The sequence below is a fragment of the Argentina silus genome, assembly GCF_951799395.1.
Source record: "Argentina silus genome assembly, chromosome: 2".
Lineage (NCBI taxonomy): Eukaryota > Metazoa > Chordata > Actinopteri > Argentiniformes > Argentinidae > Argentina > Argentina silus.
Genome location: NC_139656.1, coordinates 23,911,708 through 23,931,010, shown reverse-complemented (window position 1 = coordinate 23,931,010; position 19,303 = coordinate 23,911,708). Strand labels below are relative to the sequence as shown.

At 42.9% G+C, this 19,303-nt stretch overlaps 1 protein-coding gene across 1 annotated transcript; it reads right to left on the bottom strand.

Moving 5' to 3' along the window:
• Positions 1 to 318: 318 nt before the first annotated feature.
• On the bottom strand, positions 319 to 6,587 carry cldn7b (claudin 7b). Its single transcript, XM_083686834.1, has 4 exons — positions 6,052 to 6,587; positions 3,190 to 3,354; positions 3,011 to 3,095; positions 319 to 2,868 (listed from the first exon to the last, which is right to left on the bottom strand). Exons 1-4 carry the CDS (start codon positions 6,272 to 6,274, stop codon positions 2,709 to 2,711), a joined length of 633 nt encoding a protein of 210 aa, XP_083542960.1. The 5' UTR covers positions 6,275 to 6,587; the 3' UTR covers positions 319 to 2,708.
• Positions 6,588 to 19,303: the final 12,716 nt, after the last annotated feature.

The window sequence follows — 19,303 nt, the reverse complement described above, 5'->3', positions numbered from 1 at the left end:
GTGTGGAACCATTGGGTACTTAGCCTCTTCATACTAGATTACCGGTATTCCTGAGCTGTAATATGTACATCTCTCTGCAGATTGGATAACTCCTAGTATTCTAAATGTAACCAACTTCTTGCATGGACTGATACTAAAGTCTGAGGACTTCATATTACAATACGAATCTAACATACTTTGCTCTGAAGATTCTCCTATTCATAAAACAGAATTGTTTAAAGTTATTGAAATGTTATTGAAATGTTATTGCTGCTTTGTTGGGATGATTTTGATATTCACCACAAGATGGCGATAAAGCCAAAGGAACACACAGTGCCGTGCCCAGAACTTTTTATTCACCTGTCTCACTTGCCTTAAGCTCTTCAAACAATTCTTGTGTAGACTTGATTAAATCTGCAATTCATTTTTGAAATAAAACCTGGTTTGTGTTTGTGTTCTGTGCAGGTGAATCTATGCTACCTACTACAAAAAGACCTGTTTACCATTGGAGCATATAGGAGCATATGCCTCAGGCAAAACAGGCTCAGGCCAAAACCGCGGCCAATCCCCATACCATAGAGTTATGAACACTAGAGTGCACACTCCCCTAAATGAACTGTGATTGTATATAGCGCCATGTAGTCGACTTTCTTCATCTTCTGTGATTTGAGTGGGAGCAAATCAGTTGTTGGTGATTCACTGTCACCTGCCGTGCTGGAGTGTAGTATCGACTCAGCTCCAGTGTCTAACCCCTCATCCTGATATACTCTGCTGTGTGGCGTCAACGTGCTGCCCACTGTGGAGGCTATCCTGATATGATCTGTCAGGTGGCACAGCAAGACAACACCAAAACAAACCCCAGTGGATGGAACTACCCGGCGCAAGTGTCTGAAATAGAGACAGAGCTTCTGTTAACAGCCTTGACAGCCTAGGCGCGCACAGAGAGCCTTTTGACGGACTCGGCTGATAAGGACACCCAAACTAATTATAGTGGGAGAGAACTGTTTTTCACCTCAACACTTGCATGTGACGCGGGCGATTAGGATGCGTTGTCAGGTCAGTCATTTGCTGGCACCAGTAGAGATGTCCTGCACCTGAAATCCATTTACAATCTATAGATGAACCTATTGAAGAAGATCATGGGTTGATCCAATTGGTTCATGCCTTCCCAGCTCATAGGAAGTCCCACCATAGTTGACTACATGGCATCCCTCATGCTGTCACTACTCTTGGGTATCTCTATGCCCCATACCCATATGCACTTCTTGATGGCCCCCCTCATAGATTTGAAAGTACTGGCTAGGTTCAAGTACTGTGGAAACACTAGTTCTGGACATCGGTTTGTTTTTCGCTTTGCTTATTTGTAATGGCTTGTGTTTACAAGGTGAGCTGATGTCTTCAGCCCAGTCTGAACTCTATCTACAGTAAATGACAAAGCTACACCCGCAGTAGCTATTTTGGTAAGAAACTCTTGTATATCTTCCATTGAATCCCACAAAGTAATTTTAGTATGCCAAAAACAATATACAATTTCACCATTTGTTTTAGTTACACAAGGCAAACTTAAAAAAAACAAAGCAAAAAAAACTACACTACTCTTGGGAACATAACAGAAATTCCCTTCAAAGCGAAAGTGTTCATTGACACAATGAGAGCTGGGAGAGAACTTGTCCACGAGATCAATTACACAGACTTCTATAGTTCGCAATCCTATTGTTGATATTGAGGGAGAGATCTAGATTATAACAACTGTGTCATCAGTCCATCACTGTATACAGTACATAACTCCAGCAAACCCAGTGAAAGTTACAGGGAACAGATGTTTTAGCAAGGTCCAGGTGTTAAGAGAATAAGAACCCCCCCCCCCAACTTTACTCTCAGGCACTTGATTACTGGACCTTGGGAAAACTAATCTATCTAAACAGATGTCCTCCTTCAAGCAGGGTCTTTAGTGGCCAACACTAATGATCTTCAGAGGACTGTGCTCCCTTTGTCCTTACATAAAACTGAGCCACTAATAAATCCTAAAAAAAATAAAAAATACTTTGGAACAAAAACAATGGCTAAAAAAAATATGACTGATGATTTTCTCATATTGTGTTGTCCCACACAACTACTTGTATTCATGTTAATTGGAATCAAAATATCTAGCATAATCAGGTAAATTAAAGGCACACTTACAGAAAAAGGCACAGTTACATCTTAGAATACCAAGATATGGCTACTCAATGATGTTGGGTGAGGGTTAGCTGTCACATCATACAATGCCAGAGCATTAAGATCCTGTTCACCATTACAATCATCTGGCCTGTCCATGTAGGCTACAGTAACAGACATGGGAGAACTGGAGTGATGGCGTGAGAGGAGGAGGGTAAAAAAGCAGAGGCTCTCCCTGAGGCTGACACACTCACTATATGCACTCCTTTAGACAGAGGTAAACATTATGAGCAGTCCTCTACATACACATATATATATATATATAAATGAACAAAAAAGCAGATTTCTCTTGCAATGGTATCCTCATATACAGTAAGCAACAGGGGGTATATAAAAAATAAAATTAAAAAAAACAGAAGTAGTTAAACACAAACAGGTAGGCCTATAGAATAGTTGGCCTATAGAATTATAAGTAGGCCTATAATTGGCAGGAACCAAATGCCATCTTGTGTTGGACCGATGTTGATCTGGATGTTCTCCTTCAGCCTCCTGGCACCATGGGGTGCTACTGCTCAGACGTACTCCTTGGTGCTGCTGGGGGGTCGGGTGGAGGCAATGGGGTACCTGGGCGTAGACTTGCCCCTAGGACAGGATGCTGCCAGCATGGCACCTCCGATTATATCCAGGAAGGCTCCTGCCCAGGCGATGAAGATGGCTGACCCAAACTCATACCTGGAGGAGAGGGTGAGGTGAGTTTAAACAAGCATCGGTGCAAGGACATATGTAGTAGAGGACAACTGGATATGAAGATTCTAGTTGAAAAGAGGGAACATAAAGGAGGGGTAAAGACTAGTTGGCTAGATGCAGTACTTACTTGGTGTTGACGGGGGTGAATGGGTTGTAGAAATCCTTGATGATGTTGTGAGCAAACCACGAGCAGGCAACTGTTGCTGCCAGAGCTATGATGTGGAGGGAGAGAATTTCAGGTTGAATGACCAGCTCATGAAGAGAATCTACAGCAAATTACAATGATTTTTTAAAAAGGTAGCTCACCTCCAATTAGAAGGATGATGCCTCCTGCCATGGCGATGCGAGACTTTTTTGTCTTGTCATCTCCTCCACAGTTAGTGCACTTCATTCCCATGCAAGCCACGCCGAGGCCAGCCACCGTCACGATGATGCCCACGATCATCAGGGCACGCGTTCCCTGGAGGGCACCTGAAGGGGTTGAAGAGAGTTTATTCAACAGGCGTTCCCATTAACAGTGACAAAGATCAATCAAATCCCAAAGAGGGCATTCAGGCCATGCCCGACAATATCGTAACCTCCTAATCAGAGGACATGCTTTAGTACCACCTTTTTGAACTGAACCTCCTTTGAAATTGTAATCATTTCATAGAAAGGTTAAGTAAAAACTGCCTAGTCAAATACACTGACCATGCAGTCCCATCTGACCAAAGACCTGTTTGAGAACTCAGCCATAAGTGGTTTAGTAACCAGAATGAAATGCTTTAAAAACCAATTGTATCTGTGTACTGTAAATATCCTCATGGTTGATGGCCTGTTCACTCAAAAACCTGGGATAATGTGTAGCTACTGATTGTCCACATGCATGCAAATCATTCTCCACTGTACTCCAAATCCTCTGTCTCACTGCCTGAACCACTCCCTCTCCCAATGCACCTGTAGTCAGGTGCAAGAGAAACCGGCTCCAACTGGAAACCCTCTTGAGGTTTGAATGAGTGAGTGTGTGTGTTTGTGTGTGTCACCCCTCCCCCTCACCAGCTCAGTCGACAGGAACAGGTCAGACCAGTTATGGCAGAGATGGGGGAGTTCAGGTTTCACTACAAGATAGAAACACTCCCAAGCCTTGCCGCTCAAGAAATGGCCTGCTTTTCCATTGGCTAAACAAACAGAAGGTAGTTTGCTTGCACCTGGCATTCAAAAGAGTCCAAATCAAAATGGCTGCAAAGTCAACAGTGACAAAATGACCTCATAACTAAAAAAAAGAAAGAAAAAAAAAAGTGCTATGCAAATACATTTGAATGATTGATTCAGGACCCATTCAAACTCCAACACTCATGAAATGGTAGCTAATGACCTTAAAACAAGAAGCTCCCTACTAGCACCAACCACCATAGCATGGAAAAAGTCACAATGTAAACTGATTGTGTAAACTGAGTTGAGTTTATAATAAAAACGTCCACAAGTCCTCATTCATTCAATTCATCTCCTTGCTAATGACACCGTCACCCAACAGAGTGGATATCAAGCCATTATTTGTTGGCTTGTTATATCTGACCACAGCTTTGATAACAGTATGTTTATCATAACTGGCTTGTGTTCATGTTTGCAGATGTGATAAAGCATAGTGCTTTATTGACACCTTATCAACATGTTGATACGCAAGACAAACACAGAACGGTTTTACAGCCACTAAAGCAGACTCCCATAAACAGGTAGGAAGTAATAGCAAGACAGTGGCAATAGATAACTACACAGGTGCATCATGGGTAAAGAATCTGAAACTATGAGCATAATGGATGGCACTCACTCTGTAGCTTACACACTGAACTCAACAGTAGGACAGTGAGGCAAAGCTGATGACAGACATATACACAGAACATATAGGGGACAGAAAACAAGTAGTTCTGTCAAATCAAACACTCAGTCATAGGGCCATGCAATGAATCAGGACAGCAAGCGAGATGGTGGTCAGTAACATGTACCTGTTGCTCAATAATGATGATTGACATGATTTACAGGAGTGATGTTCTTTGTGTTGGTATGTGCTGTGCTCATAATGTGCTGGTGGCACAAGTGCCCACAGACATTCATCCACATGGGATCCTGGTCTGAAACTAGTGATGAGTGGAAATGAGAGGGGAAATAGGGTCATTTAAAGCGCCCCTCCAAATTTACAACACAGCAGTAGGAATTAACTGTCAAATCAAGAACTTACAAACTGAAACAAAATATATTTGTCTTCAGTGGAGTAGGAAAGAACAAAAACAATGTGGTCAGTTGTAGTATTTGCTATAACGTGGTAGAGCGGTAATAAAGCGCGCCTTATGCTGACTTTGCAGGTAAAATGAGACTGTCAGACATCACCAAACGACATATTGTGCAGATTCAGTGCGGTGTTGACTAAACAAAGGCTAGTGATGTTTACCAATCATACCTATAGTCCGCGCCCCCTCGATACCGCCGGGGGCGCTGTATGGGTTTTTTTCCATACGCGTAAGTGGGCACGGCCAGGACACAGGACAATGACTGTCAGGATAATCATTACTTTGGTAACAGCGCAACCCAGCCATGTCCACGAATCAACAGTGAATACATTCTTTTAAGACTGTTTGAGGTACTAGGGAGTGGTCTTCAAGAACACAGGTTAGCCAGAGGGAATCTGCAGGCGCATGACAAACTAGGCTACCTGAGCAATGAAGGAAACTTTGAAATGTAAAAGAGGTTGGATAGTAATGCACAGGAGGTTTAGTTAATGAATAGCATATGGATAGGAAGTAAATCAACTCAAAACATGGGCCACATAACAGATAACACAGAGGCTATGAGCGCAAGTCTGGTAAAACAAGACATGGCGGTTTCTGCCCTCAAAGTGAACTTCAACACCATATCATGACGGTTACATTTTAATTATCAGTTTTCAAATAAGAAACGCGTCATTTTTAGCCTATAATGAGATGCTCATTCTCTGGTAGATATAGGCTTACCGTCGACCAAAGTCATAGGCTTATAGCATCATATATAGATATAAGGAGTGGTATATATAGTACTTATGCATTAATTGCACGTCTTAGATTTAGACACCTATTAGACTAATGGACAATAACGGGCATAATTTCATTTCCAAACGTGTATTACATGAACGTTTCCTATAACTGATTCAGCACTTACTGTCAAGTTGTAGAATTGAATCGTAGACTTTGCATTGTATCTGGCCTGTGCTCTGGAATGCACAAGACATCCACAGTCCTTGGTACATTGCCACCGCTGTGATGATGTTGTCCCCGACATAAGCGGACATCTTCCATTGGGGCAAGATTGTGCCGATGATTAACCCGATCAGACCCAGTAGCGAAAGGGCAAACCCCAAAATCTGGAGTCCTGAGTTTGCCATTTTCAAGTCTTTAAAGTAAGTCAAAAACGCACTTGTTGCAGAGTCACTGGCTTTGCAAAACTTAAGAAACCACTTAACGTCTTACAAATACGTTTGCTTCGTATGAAAGTGTGAATTTATTGTCCACCTGCTCAAAAGGTAATCCCGCACAAACCGAAGGTTTAGAAATTGTCTTAAAAATGAGTTTGTTTTCTCTTTTATGTGTTTAAAATATCTTAGAAATGTCGCTGTATTCCGCAAAACTTCGACCAACCGTTGATGTTTCGCTTCTAAAATGCGAAATGAACTATTTCTTTAGGCACCTGTTCCAAAGCCGCACCTTGAATATGCAATGAGGAATTATCGAGGACGAGCTTTATAAAATCGTTCTCTCACAGGGGGCGGGGACGCGCGCGGTTTCGCTCCTCGGCCCCAGTATCTTGTTGACCTGAAGTTTCATGATGTCACTGTATGAGTAATGTATAAAATAGACCACCACCATGCAATGTTATATCGTTCTATTACTTCACCAATCTTCAAAGTATGATGAAGATAAGGTAACAAATGTAATGTAGGTAACATATTGAACGTGTTCATACTACATCACTCACCTTAAAGGTGAAGTCTGTAATTGGTACATCCATTTTTGGACTTTTAAATGAATTATATATAGCCATTTATTATTGAATAATATAACTTATAAATGCCTCGTGAGCTTAGATCAACTGTCTTACCGCATCAGACCCCAAAATATAGACTAAGCTTGTTTTACTAAATTTTACAATTGTAAACAAACACTGTATAGCTTCAAAACATGGTTAAAACGATTATTTTGATCTCCATAGCTCTGTTTATGATATTGAGAGTGGTTACATTTCTCCAGCCACATCCTTCATCTGTTGAAGTGGCAGGGAGCCCATATTGTTGTTGTTGTAAGAATTACAGATTGCACCTTTAATATTTAGGCTTTATTTACCAAATCATTTTGAATAGGCTAATGTGCGAATCATAGGTGTTTGCAGTTACCTCAACAAAGTTGGCCATTAAATGTTGCCCTTTATTGAATGAAGGGATTGTGCTGTGATGATAAGCTACAGCCACCATGATTAGTTGACATGATGAAGTAACTGAATTGACAGGTGACTGTAAAATGTTCCCTGGTCATAGAGGTCATAGAGGATCCATAACGCACTTCATAATGTTGAATGGAAACAGCACTTCTTCAGGACAATGTCATTGGAGCTCCCTACCAAATGAGAGCAACATTAATTGACCATGTGATATCTACTATTGACCTATGAACCATCTCCCTTTCTCAATGTCTTACTACCAGTGACTGCTCTAACAGAAAACAACATTCAAATGCCAAGAGTGGTATTTGCCTGCAAGGAATCCTACAGGGTACAATATTGAAAGTCAACAGAGTCTGGCAACTGACTCAGGTGTTATAATAATGATAGGCTACTACTAATAAACTCTAACTACATGTCATGTGTATGTGAGGTGCTCTGTTGTATTGGTTCTCTGTCTGACATCAACATGGCCAGGTGCTTCTGCACATCTTATATTGTAGCCTACTCACTAATATGAGCTTGGTGAAGTCTGAGGCAACAAAGAGGTCTTTGTACTGGGACAGACTGACCTGGCGTGCCGTCCAAAGCTCAAGGAATTTAGCAGGGAAACACACAGGGGGGATACAACTGAATCACCCTAAAAACCATGTTGCCATGAGATTATGTTGAAGTTGTGGAGTGCAATCGTGAGGGAGACAGTGAAAATGGCCTGAAGGCAGAATCATTTGTCCTTGTACAATACCTGTTCATGTATTAATTAATAATTAAGAGATGTCTCAACTATCTTTTTTGAGCTGTGTTAACCAGCGCTGCTACAATATAGAAGATGTTGTGGAAACGCACCAGCAGAATGGTTCTGTAGCTGCTCTGTGCTCACGGTTCACTGCTCTGTTCCCCTTGACGCAGTAACAGTACACAGAGGGAGAACAGCAGTCTGGAATAGCAACAGGAAGTTTAAAACCACTCTACTTCCTGATCCTCTTTGTTATCAAAGTAGAGATAGCACACATTTGTTCATGGCCATTCTTACATTCCTCTTTCTGCAATTACTACTTTGCTGGAGTTAATTTGTTGTTTTACTCTGTAAGAAGATTGAAAAGAGAATTGAAACATTGAAAAGACATTCACTACTGACATTTTAAATACATTACGGAAAATAAAAATTTGTCTGACACCCTTACACCTTTGATATTAAATGAAACCTTTTTATGAACTCAAAAGTGAAACAAATGATGTGTATCTCTCCATGAAACAACACTTTAGGATGCCTATCTCCTGACTGGCTGAAGGTAGGGATCAGAAGTGATTAGAATGTAGCTGTGAGTCATGGTGTGGCAGCCATGGACTCATCCCAGTCAGGATGGCCTTCCAGGCAACTCTGACTAGAGGTTTTATTTTTAGGTGGGCTGGGCCCTCAGGCAGAAACATTTTCAGATGACAGTTAGCAGTGCGTGGGAGGGCTGTAGGAAATTGGGGATGATTGTGATGAGCCTCAGGTTTCAGTTAGGTGGAGACAGAACCATGACCTGATTTTACTGTAGTCTCTCTCTCTCTCTCTCTCTCTCTCTCTGGCTCTCGGTGAGTGAAATCTATAATTGAGTTCGTTTTTATCTTGCATTCATCTTCATCTTCATATTTTCAAAATAAAATAAAAACAAGTAATAATGTAATTGTCATTTATTCTCTGGCCTTATAGAAGTACCTGTCATTTCCCACTTGCTATGTCTCTTACAGAGGGAGTGTTATATACTGTTACCAGTCTAACCGGTTTACTGAACAACCTCCTCTGTCATTTTAACACTGCCCCTAAGCAGTTGCAGGCAACTACAATGGAAACATACCTATAAGCACACAAACACACCTATACACAGTCACACACGCACCCACGCATGCACGCACGCGCGCATACACACGCACATGCATGCACACATTTACACCCACACATTTACAGCAAGAACCCCGTAATATATACCTTGAAACATGTAGTCACACACAATTGCCCTCACATATAAACACACACACATGAACTTACACATTATTGCCTTGTCACACACACACTCAATCCTAATCACTCATGCGAGAGTGAGACATTTCACACTCTCTCTCACACACTTACACACACACACACACACACACACACACACACACAGAAGTCACTCCCTACGTCACTTTAGGTAAATTATTCTGAAGGGAGGAGGGAGGGAGGGAGAGTGATACAGAAAGCAGAAAGAGTCGGGGAGAGCAGGAGACACACCTATTTGTTTTGACTTTCGAAGAGAGTTTGTAGTGTCAAATAACTCATCTCAGGAGAATGTTACCTGCACATGACCTTACCTGAACAGATTGAGATGTTCAGGTAAGGTCATGATTATAGTGTTAATTATAGAGTAGGTTTTTGTCGAACACCAATAATGTGGGGACAAAATAAACTGTGGTTTAAAGTGGTGGTAACAATACTCCAAACCATGGATTTGGGAAGAAAGTATAACTATGAAGTATTTATTTCTAATTTGAAGTTGCGTTGTGTTTTTTTTTTCATTGAGTGTACAGTTGTATCAGTTGACACATGTTGGCCCGCTGTCTTTGTCTCTTTTGATATAATGTCAATGACTCACTAACTAATCCTGCAGTGGTGGGTGTGTATGTTGTACGATCATGTGACTCACTGTAGCTATGCTGGGGTTTAGGACAAAAGGTCATGCATGCCAGGTTTGATGGAGTGATTACAGCTTTCTGCTGCCATCTAGTGGACAATATGAAGTGTTGAGTCTGTATGCATGTGTGTGTGTGTGTGTGTGTGTGTGTGTGCACGTGCGTGTGTTTGTGTGTGTGTGTGCGCGCTGGCGTGTGCGCTTGTGTGTGCGTGTGTGTGTGTGTGTGTGTGTGTAAGATAGAGATCTAGAGGTGTCAAGAAAAAGAGCAAATGGCTGTGTAGAGGGGGGAATATAAGAGGGGATATGTGGTCGAGCACAGTGGTGTTTTCAATGCTCTGTCATTTGTAAAACTGCTGCTGTTATCACCTCCCTGAATGCCCTACATCATTACTGAGTCCATGAGCACTCACCCCCCTCTCTCCCCCCTCTCTCCCTCCCTCTCTCTCCTTCACCTCCGTCAGTCATTCTGGGCCCAACAATAAAGCAAATTTACATCCTAATGAGAACATGAGCTGAAATGGGAGAACGAGACAGGAGAGGAGAGGAGGGCTTGAGTGTGTTAGAGAGAGATAAAGGTGAAATGAACAGTGACACATTTGTCAGGGACAGAGAAGAGAGGATGATGAAGGACAATGAGGATGGGTGCTGCATGCTAACTGTGTCTGTTTGTTTGTGCATGTGTGTGTGTGTGTGTGTGTGTACGTGCGCGTGTGTCTGTGTGTCTGTGTGTGTGTGTGTGTGTGTGTGTGTGTGTGTGTGTGTGTGTGTTTGACAGAAATACAATGTGTATAACATTCAGGTTGTCCTGCATTATTGGTTACCCTCTATTGATGTGGTGTACTTATTTATTTGGCAAATGAGTGCATAGCATGAAACTGTGTTCATTGATTGTACACTTCAAATAGTGTCTAATAGTTCAACAACTTTCAACCTTTATTTCAGTGATGAACCCAGATTTGTGCAAATAATGTGTTCGGTTGATCCAGAAGAGGGCAGCAGAAGACAGCAATTCTATATGTGGAGGTAATCGATCTCATTAAAAGGATGAATAACTGCAGTATGGGCCTCATGGGTGAATTCATTTGTGTGCGTGTGTGTGTGTGTGTGTGTGTGTGTGTGTGTGTGTGTGTGTGTGTGTGTGTGTGTGTGTGTGTGTCTGTGTGTGTGTGTCTGTGTGTGTGTGTCTGTGTGTGTGTGAATGCGTGCATGTTAGTGTCCGTGTCCGTGTATGCGTCAGGGAGAGAGAATGCGTCAGGGAGAGAGAATGCTGTTTGAAACAGAGATTCTGGGTCCTCTGCCTCAGTGAGTGTACTCTGTCAAGGTCAAGATGTGAGTACAGAAGGAGAGGGTAGGGATGAGGTGTGGAAATGGTTTAGAGTGGCATAGAGTGTGAGGAATGTATGAGTAGTGCTAGCACGCACTGGTGCGTGTGTGTGTGTGTGTGTGTGTGTGTGTGTGTGTGTGTGTGTGTGTGTGGAGGAGTTGCTGCTGTAATAAATGGTTTGTGAGGGGAACCCCAGTCCCAGCTCTTGGTCCAGATGGTAAATGTAATGAGGAAATTCAGCAGCATGCAAGGTGCATCTCCTGACATCAACGTCCCCCTCCTCCTCCTCCTGGGAGGAATTATGAATAATTTATGAATGAATCATTACTTTTAACAGATCGTTTTTCCCTACAGTGAATACAAAGCCAGTGTCAGAAAAAAACACAATGTATTTATGCCTCTGAGTGGGTATACATGTAGATGAAAGGTTTTCAATCTGCAAGAGTGAGACTTAAAGTTTAAGTTATTTAGCAATTGCTTTGTTCTGAAGGTCACATAATAGTGTGACTATTTCTGATGATGAGTTCCCTAAGCTTTGACCAAGGACCATATTTATATTTACATGGTGAAATATCTGCTTCCATATCCCCTGTATTAATCTACAGTAGCAAGGTTGAAGTCGCCCCTCTCACTTTGCAGTCAATATGTAGTTTAGTTTAGTAAACATCTGGGGGATGAGAAATGTAACCACTCTCAAATTCATAGAGGAAGCTATGGATGCAAGGACTGACCATCCATGAGATCAAAATGATAGTTTTAACCATGTTTTGAAGCTAAACACTGTTTGTTTACAATTACATTGTTCACAAACAATGGAGGAAAACAAGCTTACATTTTTCGGTTACGATGGGGTAAAAGCCGATGGATGGTCAATCCGGCATCTGTGGTGTCTGCTCAGCATTTACGGCGACGCGGCTTCGGCAGCTGTCAGGGCTTTCATGCTTCATGTGCTCCGTGGAGCGGAGCAGAGCGGAGTGTGTCTTCTACACATCCACTCGTTTGTGAGAATGTACCTCCGGCACCTACCATCAACCAATCATGCCAATGCTGAGCTCTACGAAGTTATCCGGAGCCCTCCGGAGCAGTGCAGAAAATCGTCTTTAAGACAGTTGAACTAAGCTCTTGAGGCATTTCTTCAAAAATCAATAACAATATCTTATTAATTTAAAAGCCAACTAAATGGATGTACCAATCCCAGATTGGCCCTTTCATGTATAGTTTATACTCATATTTGGGTCAGAGGATAGCTGACCCTGACTGAGGTCAAAGGTTAGATATTTTGTTCAGCATGTTTGAAGAACATAGACTGCCGTGACCTGAGTTAATCCATCTGAATATCCTGCCCTAGATCCCCAACCTGCAGCGCCAGACGCCCAGAAACATAATTACTGTTTCTTCTTTGGGTTCATAATCCGTCATCCGGTTAGCACGGTTATCGCACAGAGATTGTACCGTCTAACGAACCCTGGAGTGGCGAAAGAGAAATAATTGCTGCTATTCATCTCTCTGATGCATTTTCTTTTTTTCCTTATAATCTGCGCTCTTTTGAAATGCAGGCTGATTATGAAGTTGATCAGAGGGAGATGAGTGTGTGTTTAATCTCAGCCCTGAGGATCATCTCGCCGAGGTTTCACGGGATATGGGACGCTTTTTTAAGACAAGGGATTAGCGCTAACTCACTCATACAGTATTAAACCCTGCATGATGGTGCATGTCACAAAATGTTCTCATTCCAAACCTTTCATTTAAATTGTCAATCTCAACTCAGACTATACACGGTTTGCTCATTAAGTGTGTCTGTACTTAGTGGGTAATTTGTGGGTAATTAGTTTTAAATGTCAATTAAAATCATGTATAGCCATCATGGCAGTGCAGCGCCTTAGAGGGTTGTAGAGTTGGGGCTGCTGTGAGTGAGCAGAGAGATGACCTCTGGCCCTGTGTTAATGAGTCTGTGTAAAAGAGATATGTTAATGGGGGTGCTGTGTGACACATTTCCCTGGCCCTCCCTGCCTAGCCAGGAGGAGCCAACCACGTCTGTCACCTGTCATTCTCAGCTCACCTGTGAGCACCTGCAGCTGTCATTACCATCTGGAACACCCACAAACATGCACACACAGGCATGCACGCACGCAAGCATGCACACACACAAGCTTGCACACATGCATGTGCGCATGCACGCACACACACACACGCGCACACACATACATATGCACACACACACACACACACACACACACACAGGTATGATTTTATTAGTAACAGATGTCCTTCGTCTTGAGGTCTTGAAGTCCCACCTCACACGAAAAACTCATGATTTGACACTGTAGAAACTAAAAACTACACATACAGTACAATATGAGTCGCAAGAAGAATCACCCAGGGTCATCTCTTACAATCATACAAATATATCTGTTTGTTTTATTGAATAATATTCCATAATAAGACATCTCCCCTCGAGTCAGCCGTGAGTTACTATAGAAATGTACACAGGTCTGATTGCAGGCTCAGAGAGAGGGTGAGGGGAGGGCCTGTGTGTCTCTGGTTACTGAGAAGGAGACGTCCCTTATCATGGGAGTTGATAAATGGTGGTGCATGCATGCTTTGCAAAATTGCTCATGTCAACCTGGATTGTTTTGTCCTGCAGATGGTCGGACTGCTTTGTAGCCTAGAAATCCTCCCTGTTGGCTGTTAATCCTTGTCGAAGACTTGCTGTATGTTCCTCAGTCTGTGCCGACTGGTAGTCCTCTTTGCAGCTTGTTAGTCCTTACTCCTGCGTTGTTCATACCCTTGAACAAGTCTCACGTTATAGTGCCTTCAGAGTTGGTAGGTTCAGCCCTGCTTACTTTGGCACTGTTGCCATGAAGAGTCCCACCTCATGAGTCTTAACAACACTGTGTTTGAAGTCTCTCTGTCAGAAGTGGGGGGGGGGGGAAAGGGGGCCAAATGAGTCAGCCCTTCTTCCATTGGCTCGATCACCGCCAAGGCCCCGGTCACCTTTACCTATCGCCCTTGTTGGAAGACAAGTTGTTTTTTTCTTTTTTGGAAGACTAGAGGAAAGGACTGAGATAAGCCCAGAGGAGAACAGAGAGGGAGCGTGTGGCTTTTGGAAGACGTGTGTGTGTGTGACCATAACTCTGAGGCCACAGTGTGTTGGGACAGTCTGGTCGTTGGTGGGTAAGGTCTCTACTGATAGGACAAGTCAGGTGTTGGCTTTTTTTTTACGAGGAGAGGACAGATTCTGGCCCTTTGCATGTTCCACACATTAGTTTTTGCACTTTAACAACATTTACAGTTTTGTGTTAGCTTACATCTCTCACATCCAGTAAAGCATTCATACAGTAGGATTCCGTTTGGGTTGAAGCTCTCTTCAGGCGTGCATCAGCATTCTGTGGATACGCTAGTGCATGTGCCAGCGCCCTGACCACTTCACCCTATCATAACGCTGCTGTTCCAATACAAAAACACAGGAAAGGGAGGAAGGTTACCAGGAAAGTAAAAACCTCCCTGGGAAGAGCCCCGCATCTGAAAAAACATGACAAAAATAGAACAAAGAATAAAACACAACAAGAAAAAAAATAATGTTCATCACGGATTCTTAGAGATATTTTCTGAAAAATATCAATACAAGACCTCACAAACTTCAGATATATTATTTGTATATATATATATATATATATATATATATATATATATATATGGACATAGCTATATATAATATTTCTATGACACAATGAGCCAGGAGAGCACCAATCAAATGGTAGGTCTGTTGCACATCCAAACAATGTCCCTGGGTATTAGTTATTAGTTGCTTTTGCGTACAGTGAATTGACAGCCCTATACCTTAAACACCACATAGGTCCATCAACAGTCACAAAGGCTAAGCTTGAGTCTGGCTCTGGCAGTACAATCAAATGCCTTCATAAGAACCTTACAATTGTCCATGATCATAACTCTAGTAATAATGATACTCATCATCACTGTCTCCACTTGGTATGTTTTATTAGAGCGATGCTCCCGTTTGACCTTCCTCAATGTTTTGCCAGCACCTGAGACCTAAGGTCCTTCTATGTCCCCATGGCTTTAGTTGGGGGATAGGGCAGAACAGGAAAGGACAGAAAACCAAACCAGTGTAAACCAAATCAGACTGATATCGGCGATGTGGGTCAGTTTTATTGGGCAGTTATAAGAAAAGGAGAAAATCTCCCCCCTCAGTTGTGAAACAGGCCACTTTGCCCGGTTTACAGGTCGGAATCGAACAACAGCACTCCAAGTTCATTATCAGCAAACATGATTTGCTCTCTCTGCTGCACCTAAGGGAAATTATTGCTCTCAACGCTAGACTATTGCTCTCCAGTTTGGCTTTTATTGAGTCTATCGATCGTTACTTCACTCTCATGCCCTCTCTGTCTCTCCCTCTCCCTCTCTGTCTCTCCTTTCTCTCTCTTACACACACACACACACACACACACACACCCATACAGCTAGGTCATTACACTCACTCACTCACTCACTCACTATTTAACACACACACACACACACACACACACACACACACACACACACACACACACACACACACACACACACACAGCTAGGTCATTACACTCACTCACTCACTCACTATTTCACACACACACACACACACACACACACACACACATGCACACATGCACACTCACACACGTACACTCACGCACACAGTGTGCTGGAGGGAAGGTTAATGGGCAGTAGACACATAGGACACAGTTTGGGGAGATTGCGCAGGAAATGGAGCGTGACTTCAAAGCGCACATGAGGGGGCGTGCGTGAACGACATCCATCCTTGTATTCTGAACGTCACCACCCCTCCACGTCACCACCCCTCCCCCTGTGCTGATGGGACCTGCTCTGCCTTCAAATCCAGCTCTCTCTGCTTTACTCGCAGTATGACAACCAAGGAACTATTTCTACCCCAACTAGGGAAGCACATCTTACTGGCTTACTCTCAATGTCAGAGCTAACGTACTCTCTTTGCCTCACATTCAGAACTAGTAAATCTTCTGTGACTCATTCAGTACCACAACTAGTGAACATTCTCTGCCTCATTCAGTTTCTGAGCTAGCGAACCTCCCCTGCCTCACTTTCAGTACCACAACTAGTGAACTTTCTCTGCCTCACTTTCAAAACCACAACTCGTGAACTTTCTCTGCCTCACTTTCAAAACCACAATAAGTGAACTTTCTCTGCCTCACTTTCAAAACCACAACTAGTGAACTTTCTCTGCCTCATTCAATGTTGCAACTTGTGAATTTTCTCTGCCTCACTTTCAAAACCACAATTAGTGAACTTTCTCTGCCTCACTTTCAAAACCACAACCAGTGAACTTTCTCTGCCTCACTTTCAAAACCACAACCAGTGAACTTTCTCTGCCTCACTTTCAAAACCACAACCAGTGAACTTTCTCTGCCTCACTTTCAAAACCACAATTAGTGAACTTTCTCTGACTCACTTTCAAAACCACAACCAGTGAACTTTCTCTGCCTCATTCAATATTTCAACTCGTGAATTTTCTCTGCCTCATTCAGTTTCTGAGCTAGCGAACCTTCCCTGCCTCTCTTTCAATACCACAATTGTGAACATTCTCTGCCTCAAAGTCAGTATCAGAACTGGTTGACATTCTCTGCCACTTTCAGTATCAAAACTACTCAACTTACTACAACCCATTCAATATCAGAACTAGTGACATTTGTTTCAATATAAGAACCTACTGCACTATTGAACTTTCCATTTCATATTTAGTATCAGAACCAGAATTCCAAAAAATGTTTTAACCTTAGAACCCCGCAAATTCCTGTTTACCCCTGACAATGGAACCTTCTCAAAAAATCGACATCCCGAAATAACTCATCACTGTATCTCAACGTCTGCCTACCTACTCTGACCCTCATACAACGTTCTCTACACAATCTCACACATACTCTCACCTTCAGTAAACATTCGCAAAACATTCCTGTCACATTCTCGAACATTTCCAAACAATAAATCAACATTTTGTAGCATTTTCGATAAAGTAGTCTCTCTTTTTGAGTGTACTCCTTGTGTTCTGTGATGTTGTGTAACATGTTTAACAGGCAGCCCACTGAGACTGGGGTCCTGAATGGAGGTCTCAAAGGGACTGTGGTATTATGCATCATGTTGGCTGGATATGGAGGTTTAATGCAAGTGTCCAACGATGTGCCTTGGGGACATGTCACATGCATGGGGGGGGGGGGGGGGGGGGGGTGACATCACCTCTCCCTGAGCTTCAAGGCTGGACAGGACCTGGGTTGCACATTCTAATCACCCCCTCCAGCATTGACAACACAGTCGCCATGGCAGCAGCACGCTACATTGCACTGTACAATGTCACAGAATGCCCTTGGGTATGTTACTGCAAATGTCTCCACACCTAGAAAAAGCAGCCTGATGAATACCAGGCTGTTGCAGTGTACTGTATATTGTGCTGCTCTGTCCATGACTTGCCGTAGTTAATAACAGCTCTTCACAAAAACACTGTCCCCCAAAATGTCATCTCCCTGCAAAGAAGGCCATCACAAAGACAGCCCTCACAATGCACTATGTCCAGTCTGAAGGACATGAAAAAAGTCACCTCCCACTCACAACACACACGCACCCACACACTCTCTCTCTCACTCACACACACACACACACACACAAACACAGACTCATGCACTCACATATGCACACGCACGCACACACACACTCACACACACACACACACAAACATAAACTCACAAATTCTCACAAACATCTGTACACAGGGGGAAAAAACACAATCACAAACAACCACGCACACAAAGAAATCCATATTTGCGAGTAGATTCCTCTGTGGTGATTTGATAAGGCTGGTGAGTGGATAAGCAGTGAGACGTCTTTAGAATAGTAAGTAGGTGCTCCGGCTCTGAGCCTCCTCATGCTTTGATGTCAGCTTTAAACTCAGCTTCGTGTCGACAACAATTGCCAAACTGAGGATACACTCAGCGGTCACTTCTACTACCTTCCGGGTGACTGAGAATCAAGATACCCATCAGATTGAACACAGTAAAAAAAAAATCCCTTATTCTTTATCTAAAATGGGTTAGTGCAGTATGGTCAACACAGAGAGCACCACAGCTGTGAGCAAGGGAGGCTGGCAAGTGTGGGGTGGGGGGTGTTTGGGGGGGGGGGGTTTACACATTCATATTCACTCACTCACTTTCTCTCACATTTCCATACAACTCTTGACAGTTTTGGAACATTCAGCTCTGCGCTCGGAATCAAACAAATATTGCAGACGACCTTCTGACGTAAAACCCGGGTGAATAATTCAAGCAATAATGGCTGTGTTCCATGGAACCCCCAAGAAAGAGCCCTTCAAAGAGTTATATCATAACATAGCCTGGTTTCTGTCCCAGAGGGCATGCAGCAGCAGCCGCAGCTCCTACACTCACTCACATGCTGCAGCGCCAAGACTCGTATCATCTCCTCTCTCTCCCTCCTCTCGCTGCTCTTACTCTTATGTATGCCACGCATATGAGTGGCGTACGAGGCAGGGGTCAAATACTAACTTGGGACATGGGGCTTTCATGGCTCCAGAAGGGCAAAATGGCTATCTGTTTCAGACAAAATGGTCTGAATACCCTGAAAATGTCTGTCTCATCACGTTGTCTGTGAGATTATTGCAAAGTCATACAGTAGCTTGAATCATTGTCATCATCATCATCATCATTTTCATCATTGTCATCATCATTATTGTTATTATAATCATCATTTAGGATTTCATCATTTATCACAAAGTTCTCGAGTTCCCTCCGTCTTTACGGTCCGCTGTTGTGTTTGACCGGAGGACGAGTGAGTCACTGAGTCACTGAAAAAGTGGCCTGTGTCTCTGATCTCGAGCTTGTTTCCCTTTTCTTTATTCATTTCTCTATTCAAATTGATTGGCAGACTGCTGTTCAACAGACTGCACTTTTAGCAAATA